The 12238-nt window shown below is 35.3% G+C and overlaps 1 protein-coding gene across 1 annotated transcript in view; it reads left to right on the top strand.

Annotated features, from left to right (window-relative positions):
- ZNHIT6 (zinc finger HIT-type containing 6) overlaps positions 1-9949 on the top strand; it is a 59175-nt gene extending 49226 nt beyond the window's left edge. The window contains exons 9-10 of the mRNA XM_077771063.1: positions 4983-5107; positions 8963-9949. Coding sequence (XP_077627189.1) covers positions 4983-5107; positions 8963-9003 — 166 coding nt within the window. The 3' untranslated portion in view covers positions 9004-9949. The remainder of the gene's footprint in view (positions 1-4982; positions 5108-8962) is intronic.
- Positions 9950-12238: the final 2289 nt, after the last annotated feature.

The raw sequence follows: 12238 nt of genomic DNA, 5'->3' as shown, positions 1-12238 counted from the left end.
GAATTTCTTTTCAACTCTAAAGTAATATAATTCTGTGGTATAGTTAATTCATGAAGTATTTAATCTTTAAGCAAAAGTTTCTCTGAGGAAGCTGATCATTATATTTTGCTAAGTGTTACTTCCTAATGAAGATTAACAGTCTGTACTAATCATACTCTTAGATTCAATAATATAAGATGAAATATGTTTTGTTAACAAGAGTAAGGCTAATTAAAATTCCCTATGTTAATTAGGAGAAAATCCCTGAAGGAGGAGGGATTTTAAGAACCAGATAAGAACAGGGGTAGCTAGGGTTAGCAAATGAAGTGCCTAGATACAAAAGTCACTGTGCAACGTGAAAGAACATCTTAAGGTGGTTAAGGAACAAAGAATGTTTTTTTGAGTATCTACTTAGCTTTAGATTTCTGTCATGACACTTGGCCCAATAAAATGTGATCGTTGTTTCTTTGGTACCCTTAACAAACTAGGGTTTATTTCTATGAAATTTTGTTATCTAGCAGACCACTTGTATGTGGCCAACAGTAAATATTTGAGGAATTAATTGATGAATATGTGTTCACAACATTTCTACATGTATGTATCATATCTACAAGATAGGAAGCTTAATAAGCTCTGAGAAACTGACCCACACAAAGAAACCAATTTATAATTACAAATCCAGGATTTGGACTTAGGTCTGTTTGTCTACAAGTTCATACTTTTGCTACTAACTAGTCTTGTCGTCCATCATGAACATAATTCCGGACAGGTATGTCATATCCCTGCTAGAGGTGCTATATAAAATCTTTGGAGTATAAAAATTTATTACTGATACTAGTTTGGGCAAGTTCTGCTTTAGAAACATTTTCAGCTGTTAAATTCACTCATTTAATCTTTACAAGCTAGATAACATTTCCATCATCATACTGATGAAGAAAGCTGAGCATCCTTCAGGAGTCACAGATCTTAAGGACCTTAAAGATCTTTAAGGATCTTAAGATCAGAGCCCAAGCCTCTGAATTTAAAAGTAATGGAGTTTCCAGTAAGGATCAACAAAGACTGAACAAATGGCATTTAGAACAAGTAAAAGCCTCATAAAGACCCATTGGTCACTTTATTTTACCATATCCCATAGCTTTATTGCCATGAATAGACTAGAATCATTTACCACTGCAGTTCTGAACTGCTGAGCTTTCTGAATTGAGGAGGCATATGTCTGCACTTGTAGAATTATAAAGCTGGTGTCATCTTGGTGATCACCTCATCCAGTGACTTTACTTTTTAGTGGAAAAAAGTCTGTCACTTAGGGACTAGTATGAGATTGTTAAATATGGAGGATATTCATACTTAGTTTCAGTATTTTCTAGGAGGAGAGAGGGAGATGATCTAAGGTGTGTCAATGATCAGATGGGAAATAAAATGGTTTAGGACTTTTTAAAAAAAAATTCTGTCTCTTTCGAGTTATGAGAAATATTTTTTAATCCTAATTTGTAAAGTGGAGGAAGAAGTTTGAGAACTTGGTCAGTTTCTTTGAAAGTTAGTAACAGAGCCAAGATTAAAAGCATACCCTTGAGTATCAAGACAACTTTTATTTATATAATGTCAGTCACTGTAACACCTGTTTAGCCTACTGAGCCATGCTGCCCTTTAATGCCCCTGTGAAGCTGTCTGGAGCAGGGTCAGCTAGCAGGACTGTGAGGGTAAGCAAGTGAAATAACAAGAGGAAGTGTCTGAGAGGGTCCCTCAGGGTAAGGGAAAAAAAAAAAAGACAAATGTTGGTGTCTTAATCCTTCCAAACCTAAGTAGTTTGTCTTATGGTAGCAGAGCATTCTACTAATGGGAACTCCAGAGTTTGAGAAAATTTCAAAAAGATAAAGCCGTCCCTTAGGATTCAGTAACTTAATGGCTTGCAAAAGAGCTAAAGACTAAATGTTACAGGCCTTGCCAAGCTGGACTCTACACCTTGTCTAATGATAATGATAATAGAAATAGAAACATTCAAAGTACCTTTAGCCTCCTGGAAGTAAATGTGATCTAAAACAGTGGTTTGAAAGTTGTAAGGCTACATTTAAAATGTAAAATGCATTAAAAGGGAAATAAGCGTTTCTGTGCTTACATGATAAGTGCCATTCTTTGTTACTCAGAAGAAACTGGTCTGAACTGGAGTTTCCTTCAGAATGTGATTTATTTTAGGTAAATTTAAATGCAAAGTTTTGTTAATGGCTTAAGTAAGTGAGCTAACAGTTTTTCAAGTCTGGAAACTGGGATGCTTACCTGGCAGGGGAGATACCATGATCAAGTGTGGAAACTGGGGATCAGAGAAGTAAAGTAACTTGTCCAGGATCACAGACCAGTAAATGATGGTGCTAAGACTGGAACTGGAAGAGTGTTAGACCCCAAACTCAAACAGCCACTAAAAGTTGTTGCTTTATTTACTGCAAATCACAGAATGTTACCCCATATGTGTTTGATAGCTTTTCTTTATAAACAGCTCACATAATTTTACTTTTTAATCATGGGCAAATATTAGTGGTAGACCACGAGTAACCACCAGTAGTAGAAAAATCACAGAAATTCAGAAGTTCAGCTAAAAGATTATCTAGAGGAGTCCAACCTCTTTAACAGACTGGAAAGCTGAGGCCTTGAAGCTTACTGACACTCAATAGCAATATTGCTGATTAGCAGTTTGCAACATTTTAGGGTAAACACTAAGGAAAATTCAGTGGTTCTAATCAAAACCATAAATATACCAGATTTTTACTGTATTATTTGAATAAAAATTTTAAAAATAATTTATTATAAGTTCTTAGAAATCTTCACATCCTCAGTGCTTTGTAAAAGAAAGTAAAGTGTCTATTTTACACATAAAAGAGGAACCAAAATTTTTTAAATTGGACAAGTAATCATTGTAGTTTTGAAATCGAAGTATTATTACTTGGTGATTTTTAATTATCTCTAGATATTCCTGTGCTGGGAACATATATTTTATACTGTGTCAGCAGGATTATTAGGCTGTAGACCATGTGGCTTTGGAAAAATTCTTTCTTTTTTTAATTCAGCTTTGGAAATCTAGAGAAACCTAATCAGGATTTAGTATTATAAAGAGAAACAAATTACCTTAAACATTAAATATACACTGAAAATTATTTCTCAAAAACTGAAATAAGTAGAAAATATTCCCTTGTGAAATATCTCTTAATAGAAATCTTAGGATTCAGTTTAAAATACACAGAAGATAAGTCCCTGCCAAGTGTTTGTAGGCTACTACTTGAAAATTTCCTGTTTGAGCATTTAAGTCATATTTTCTCCTAAGAAAAATTTGGTTATGTCCATTTTATATTTTACTTTCAAAGTTAATCTTATACTTTGATATCTAATTCAGTCTTATTTTTCTCTTATGTATAATTACTGCTAACTTCAAAAAACACACTGCTTATTTCAAAGGGAAATAATGTTTAAAAGATATGAAACATTTAATCCTTGAATGCTGGAACCACATTTAAAGTATTGTAAGCACATCTGTGTAACATTACACAGCAAAAACTATGTGTGCATTCTGTGGCCTACGGGCACTAGGGTGGCTGGTTTAGGAAAACTGATAAGTTGTGTTTTTTTGTTTTTTTTTTCAACATAAAAACTTTTCTGTGATTCTAAAATGAAGAATTGAATTCCAGGGGTGAGGCATGTGGGCATGCAAATATAAGTAACGTTTTGGTTTTACAGTTCTATCACGTGTCACCTACTTCTGAAAAAGAAATCAGAGCATTCTGTTAATAAGCCCTTCTATTTTCCATTATTTGAAAACTTCCATGGGACAGATTTGCAGAGAAATTGTGAGCTGCATGTTTCAGTCAGCTGCAAGTTACAGTGCAAATAATTGATTACTAATTAGGAAATACCAAAGTTTGTGAATGATTTACTCTTAACAAAATTAGAGCAGATTCAGATGTATTCCAGTGATCACTTCATTCTTGATCACTTGTATTTCAGTGTGTTTTCTTGAGTGAGACAGAAAAGGATGGAGTTAGAGCTGTCAGGCTGGGTATCCCTTAAGATGTGTGATTTGCATGTGAATATCATCTGGCCTTGGTGGAGATGGAAGGAAAAAGGTTGGAGAACTTCTGTGCTACACTGGTGGACATGTTCTCAACTTTTTCCTCTTTAACGTGCCACTATTCACATGCCAACACATTCCCATAGGCAGCCCCTAGTGAGCTAGCTGAAATTCTACCCCTTTCTCTGCTACCCAAGAAAGCAAGCAAGGGGGAAAATGTTAAGGGAATGAATCTTACATCACCTAAAAAAAATTTTTTTTAAGTAATGGCTTGAGACTTTCACACCTTAAAGAATATTAGCATCTGATTAATTACCTGTGGCACATTTGACAGCTATTTTCGCATTACCATGACTGATAAACTCCGTACTTCTTAAATTTTGTGCTTTAGCCTCATCCTGAAACTCAGACCTCAGTTTTTTGTTTTGTTGTTGTTGTTGTTAACTTGAAAATAAAGGAAGGCCAAATTTAATTGTATGGTAATGTAAATTTCTGGAAACTATTTATAGTTAGAATTAGCTTTTTACAAAAGTGTTTGTGACCAGTTATTTTAGATAGTTTTTGTTTTTCCTTTAAAGGTAAAACTAAATATGTTTGAGGAATTTGAATTTTTAGCTAGTCATTCTTTTGTCCAAGAAGAATTCATGACACCTTAAACATAGATATTATGTAAAAGTTAGTCTTTACTCCTTGATAATGAAAATGACTTTTCCTAAAGCTTTCCTAATGTCATATTTGATACATTCTTGATTTTACTTTAGAACCTGTATTATTATAGTGGTTCATCTCACCTGGTTTTCTTAGAGATGTTATATTATAAGGAATAACTATTAAATTAATGTCATTAACATTAAAAAATTTTCTACTGTAAGGGAACTCTGTATTTATTTATGAGTAACTCTGGATATTAAGGGTGTTTTTTATTTTTGTTTTGCTTTTTTATTATAAGGTACTATGAACTGGATCCTTATAAAAGTCTTCGTGACAATTTGAGGAACAAAGTGATCATTGAGTATCCAACATTACATGTGGTATTAAAAGAATCCAGTAGTGACATGGAAGTTCTTCACGAAGGTAAATGTGCATTTATTTGTCCCTATAATGCTTAGCATAACTCTAGGGAACATGAGCACTTACATGACTGTGTTTATATTTTCATATTTGTGTTCTCCCACTGTATTTACACACTTAACTTAATTTGCTCTATAGCTAGGGTTGATTCTGTACAGAATCAAATAAATGAGCTGCTGATTCTGTCATGTTTGAGAGCACATAAGCTTTAGAATATCACTTTAAGATGGATATGTTGAATGGTTATAAAAGGACATACTTTGCCTTCTTGGAGTTCTGTGTGTTTTTGTCTTTTTTTTTTTTTTAGGTCAACAGTCTTTAACAGTCTGTCCAGCATCAGATGAATTTATTCCCTAGTGAAAACTCTCTCTTTAGAGATTCCTAAAATGAGGGATTATAAAACGTTTTTAGTATCCTACATTATAGAACAGGAGATGTTTGAAAGAACATCATGTTTAAAATTTGGACTGTGTTTAGAATAAGCTAGTGCCGTTGCCTTGACCTTTATCTCCTTTTTTTAAACCCCCTGGTTTTATTTTCTTTGATTTTGTTTCTTTGACTCTGTTTTTTGCCATTTCAGTGATTCTTTAAGAGTAGATACTGTCCCTCTTTAGTGATTCCTGGAGTTGGGAGGAAGTATTAAAACTGAAATAGTATATGTAAATTTAGTGTATAAAATGACTTACCCTTATTTGCAACTGCTGATTAAAATAAGCTGTTTGTGTTGCCGAATACACCTCCAGAAAGAGAATAAGTAAAATTCAGAAATTACTTTTAAAAAGGGAGAGAGGTTACTCAGCTTAAACCACTAGATACCACTTTTAGCTAAGAATTACAGTTACAGGACAAGTTTCATTGTAATAGGCTCCAGAGGACCATTGAATCCTTGGTTTGGATTGTAATCTATTTTTTAAATAATACTATTTGAAATAATATGGTTTAGGTCTTATTGTTCTACCAGCATCATAGGCTGTAGTAGTCAGTAATCTTTGTTTTAAAGTGTTCACTTACATGTGTATAATGGGTTTTTTTCTTGGCAAAAAGTTAATAGGAGAGTGGTTTTGTTTTGTTTTGTTTTTTCCAAAGTGGGCAAAGCTTTGTCAGCGTCACAATTTGAAACTAGATTTTTAGCTAGCAAACATTAAGTTTTTAATTATCACTTATGGGCCTCTAAATCTTTAGGTTAGTTCTTGGCTTTATAATCTTTCACAATTTGAAAATATTTAATTTCATTTTCTCAAATTAAATTACAAGTGTGTTATAAATGGCCAGTTTCACTTTTTTTTTTAAAGCTATGTAAAATCTTACTTTTTCCTTAATATAATTCACACAGCTCTCTAAACGTTGGTTTCAGGGAACGTTGTTTAGTAATGTGGGTTGCTAGCCAGGACAAACATGTCTGTGTAAATAAACACAGCACACACAGCTTCTCTTTCACCTTGTTTAGGAATGCACACTGAAGCAAGTCTTCCTGTAATGAAGCAAAAAGAAAAGGCTACTTTTGTAGTGTACTTGGAACCTGATTAAGTAAAATTTGCTATTTTTTGGTGGGTAGGTGATATTTGACTTATTTACAGGAAAATAAGTGACTAGTGCTTTCAGGATAGAGGATCATTTAGAGCTGCTGTAGCATAGAAAAGAGAGTCTGACAGGACTTTAAGGACCATACCACTCTTGTCACATCAAAATACACACACTTGAAAAGTCATGCCAGGTCTTTCGTACGTGCGCTTCTTTGTGTGAGCACTTAACATATCCGATTCTTTGTACATTCTTACCACTTTGGTTGTTCGGCAGGGTGGTCCCTTAATGCTGGGGGAGGGTTATATAAGAACAGCATTTTCTTTGGAAAGCCTTGAAATTCTTTCTCTCTCCGAAGGCAAAAATGTTGAATTTTGATCTTGAGTTCATAGCACAAGGTGTCTCTCTTCTAGTTTGGGAAAAATGTGTTTCTGGGCTGGGATTCAGTGGTTTTCACACTTGATCATTGTTATAATGTTTGTTATGGTTGTAGATTGCCATAATTTTTTTTTTCAAAAGTCTGCCAGTATTGATGGGCAATAGGCAAGTTCTGTTTGTTTGCCTTCTGCTTTTTAAGGAATGTAGAAGGTTGACTGTAAAAAGGTAAGCAGTTAAGGTAGCCCCGTAGATTGGAAATGTGGTGTGCTGATCACTCATCTTTTATCAGTCCAGGGGGACGTGCTCAGAATGGTGTTACTTACTTCACAGATCTCTGTTTGCCAACGTAAGCTAGTAGATTTAAATGACTTAGTAAGAACATGCTGTGTTTCAGTCGTAGGAAAAAATGGAGTGCTATTAAAAGAAGAAAACAGGCAACTTCAAGAAAGCAAAGAAAGAAGAGTTTTCCCCGAATTGCAATGCCAAATACTACAAAGCTCCGTTAATTTAAAAATATCAGCAAAACATATTTCTCTGTTGCTCTAAGATAACTCAAAATTATAAAACGTCTCTGCCTTTTGAGAAGAAATCCAAACCAAGATTGAGGACTTGAATTAGTGAAAATACATAGCATAGCAGCTACTCATGCACCAGTTGCTTGTTGGGCCAATAAATCCTTTCCTCCATTCTCCCTCCCTGTCTCCTCCCCTCATTCCTCCTTACCCCTCTTTTTCTTCCTCTCTTTCACTGTGTGTGTGTTGGGGGTGGTGGTGATGAGGAGGTGAGAATGGATCTCAGGCACAAGAACACACATGTAAACTTTACAGTGCAAGAGTGGCTATAATAAAATTTGTATAAATTGTAAAGAAAGCCAGAGGAAAAACAACGGATGTCTATTATGGAGACACTTGAAAGGACTCTGCTAGAGTTTATAAATTTCCTCAAGCATCAGGACCATATCTTGGATGGAACCTGTTTCAGTGCTTTACTCATAAAAAGGATTCAGGAGACATCAGTTTGGTTGCTGGGATGATCTTAAATCTAGATACCATCGGCAAACTCCAGGGAAGTTGGCAATTGAATATGTGGCAAGATCTAGGCTTATGATTCTAGCATCAGCTCCTATTAAACTGTGGGCCCTTGAGCATTCACTTTACCTCTGAGCTTTATTTCCCTAATCTTTTTAATAGAAATAAATGGCTATAAGCCTGGAGCAAAATAATCTTGATTTTAACATTAACTTTCATGGCATTTTAATATAGGATTTCCATTTAGCCTCACTGTGCAATGAAATAGAGCTGTTACTCTGGTTCCCATTTTACAGATTAAAAAACAAAAAGAGTGACTTGGATTCATACTGATTCAGCAAACAGGCTACAGTGGGAGGTAGACGTAAGGAGGAAAGATCTAGTTTCTATCCTTAAGGAATCTTAGTTTAGTAAGTGAATCATAGCCTTGCTTGCTCTAGTAAGGACAGCTCCTTTAAAGGAGCTCCATTTCTGCTCTAAGTTATCTTTCCTATGAAAGGAAGGAGATGGTGATTAGCTATTTTTCTCAGCCCACATTCACTCAACATATACTGACCCTCAATTTTCAGTTAAAAAAAAATTATGGAAAAATTTATTCCAGCCACACTTGGCCAGCCTATGTGATAATAGTGATCTTTTTAGTGGTACGAATATGGGATCATAACCACACTGTGAAGTGACCATTCCCAATTCTTCCACAGAGTCAGGAAGGATGTTGCCTCACAGAATATAATTGCCACTCTCAGACATCGTCTCTCTATTGTGGCCAGAACTGTATATGCCGGCTGCCTGGAGCATGACATGGTTTGTCTGTCCCCATGAGCAGTGCTGTTGGTATGCATCAGAAGGAAAGAGAGAAGAAGGAAAAACAGAACAAGCTCAACAGAATCAGTATAAACACTTGACTATATGTTTACTTGTTTTTTTTCAGTGAAAAATGAATCTACCAAGAACATTGGCAATGAAAATTGAGCACTTCTGGAGGAAGAAGGCGAAATTCCCAGACAATTGCAGAGGACTGTGCATTGACTAGCTGTTGGATGACTGGGATGTTATCAGCGGGTGGTTGAAATTTCTTGTTTCTCTGAGAGTAAACAATCTAAACATTTTTTTATTTTGAAAAAGATTTCTTTTCTAGCCTCTTAGATTGACTTGTAAGGCCCTATTCCTGATAACTCTTTTTCTGCATCTGATCAGCATAGTGCTTATGTTAGTTGGGCCCAGGGTTTTAATATATTTAATTCTATAGGCTGAAAACTTTTTTTTGTTCATTAGTTTGATGCAAAACCGAACCCAAAGATCACCTTTGTCCGCCACAAAATTGTCACCCTTGTTAATGGAACCTCACTAAACGTAAAGCCCTTGTGACACACCGCGTAGCCACCGAAGAACTGATCCATCAGTTGCCCAGCCCATTCTTGTCTTTGGGATTTATTTGTAACTTATCCTCTTGAGATGACTGAGTGGATCTTCTACTTGGTTAGCATTCAGTACAGTGTCACCTGTAAAGGATGAATAAATACTATTCACTGAAGGATGAATAAATACTATTCACTGCTATTTCTTATAATTCAGTTCAGAAAATCAGTGGCTCCTCATTGTTTGAACCATCAGTGCTCACGAATTTGGCTGCCCTTGTTTGCACAGTGAGCTGTGTCTTATTATGAATTCCGTGCCTTCATCCTGTTCCCATTCTACTCTCCTCATTACCACACAGGGGTGTTGTGAAGAGCAGTTTTATGCTGTTTTGAAACATCTAGCAATAACTAAAGAAGAAAGAAAAGCATTGGAACTCTTCAAAGTGTTATTGGAATGTATGTGTGCATTTATGTATATACATGGCTTAATTTATACCTTATGGCAGCTCTGTATACATTATCTCACATATTGAAATTAAAGTTTCCTAGTTTTATTGGAATTTATACAGTTATGAAATTGCAATATGGCTATAAAAGAGTAAAAGATGATTACATCTGTGTTGCATCTGTGTACTTAATGGTTAAGAAAACAATGATAAAATTGGACATTGGAGAATTCATATGTAGTTTATAATTGGAATAAGTTTTAGACCAAAAGGAAGCCAGAGACATTAATTAAAGAAGCTTGTGGAAGAAATAGAATGAGAGGATGACCATAGAAGAACACAAATATGTGTAATTTGGGATCGAAACTGGAGAAGAGAATCCAAAGGCAATAATGCCACAAGACCCTTAGCCATAAAAGTAATAGTAGAAATATGATTCATAGAAAACAAGGCTTTGAAACTTGAGAAATAGGTATACTTGCTCAAGCAACTTCAGGAATCTTCCTCATACACTGAAAGGTTTCTGTAGAATTGTTTTTCATAATATTTCTGGGGAGACAGCTACATGGGATTTCAAAGGACTCATATTTAATCTGTAAGTGAATTTGTTTTCTTGAAACAGGCCAGAAATAGGATGAATTGAGGGCACCTAGGTAGCTCAGTCAGTTAAGCATCCAACTCTTGGTTTTGGCTGTGATCTCATAGTTTATGGGATCAAGCTCTGCGTCGGGCTCTGCGCTGATAGCTTAGAGCCTTCTTGGGATTCTCTCTCTCTCTCTCTCTCTCTCTCTCTCTCTCTCTGTGTCCCTTCCTTTATACTCTTTCTCTCAAAATAAATAAACATTAAAAAATATAAAAAAAGAAATAGGATGAGTTCAATCAAATGCATCACAGAATTGTTCCTGGGAAAAGGAGGATAAAGCACACAACAGGGTTGTATGATCTGAATATCAGGGTGAAGAACGATTTCCCTGAGAGTGAAATCTGTTATGACACAGTCTCATTTCCAGGAAAAGTACTGAGATCCACCTCTTCTAGAATTTAAATTAAAAACTGGACAACTAGAGAATTTATCCCCCCTGACCAGGAAAAAATTGAAAGGGGAAAAAAAATCTACATGCTGTAACGCATGCTTGCTATTTCTAGAGCCTAGATTTCTATTAGATTTTTCAATTATAGACTGTTCCTTAGGAAAGAATTTAGTGTAGTTCCCAGAAATATAAGTATCTGCTCATTTGATTAATATACATATTTATTCCCACAGGATTTATAATAAACACGTTTTAGTGAATAACCACATCAACTGCTTAGAGGGGGTGAAGTTGAAATAATTCACTGAGAGCCCTAGAAGTTCATAGTATTAAGACTTAATTTCTTTCTTTAAAAGCCCTCTCTGTTTGGATTCTTGACAAATTCAGATGAATAAACAAATTCCTTGACCCATGTTAAGTTCAACATCCTGCATTTTGTCCACAAATCACATTTTAAAAGCAGAAAAGCTTCACCTGGCCTTCTTTATTTTTTAAACAATGATTTCAAAGGCAAGGTAGGCCTTTCATAATTGCTAATTATTATATATGGGATTAATAGCCATAAATTACAGCAAACAAAGCTTGCACCTGTTCATATTATAAATAGGAATTAAGGAAAGTTACTATAATAGATACTTAAGATTCCAAAGTGTAGTTGAGCCAATTTGTTTCCCTGAGCAAGTAGTGCTATTCTGGTTTCATGGTATATAATAAGATGTTAAACGCATAACTCTAATGCCAGCAATTTCCTTTATACATTTGGTTTAATTTGGTTGATGTATACAGTGTATTCTACCTGATTTCATATTAGTCATTAAATCTTAAGTAAAGATACCCAGTCTACTTTTAATCATACACTACTGTATTAATATGTGTTAAATCTATTTTCAAGTAGATCTTGTACACTTTTGATTTTTAACCAGTCTCCTTTCAGTTGCAAGTAACAGAAACTCAAGCTGGTGTAAGCATGAATGGCCACTCACTGGCTCATCTACACAGAAGTACAGGCATGACTTGGTCCAGATACCCTAAGAAGCCATCTTTCCATCTCCCATACTTAGCTCTGATTTTATTTTTTCCTGGGTTGGTTTTCTCTTTCAGGCGGACTTTCTCTTTGGGGAAGGAGACAGTGAGGAGAGAATGGTAGAAGGCACCCATTGACAGTTTGAGCTTACATCATCATAACCAAAGCGTGGCAGTGAATTATGTAATATTTGGGAAAGAACTTTGATTTTGCCCACATTGGATCACATTCCATCCCTTAGCTGATCAGGAGAGGAGTTACCCTCAAAGGAAGAGGAAATTATCAGAAAAAGGAAGAAGGGAGCAGGAGAGGAAAGACAGTTACTGAGAATCCAAAACTAACATGTCC

Source organism: Crocuta crocuta, unplaced genomic scaffold (assembly GCF_008692635.1).
Source record: "Crocuta crocuta isolate KB4526 unplaced genomic scaffold, BGI_CrCroc_1.0 scaffold125, whole genome shotgun sequence".
Taxonomy (NCBI): domain Eukaryota; kingdom Metazoa; phylum Chordata; class Mammalia; order Carnivora; family Hyaenidae; genus Crocuta; species Crocuta crocuta.
Note: the sequence above shows the minus strand (reverse complement) of the source record. Positions and strands in the feature narration are given on the sequence as shown.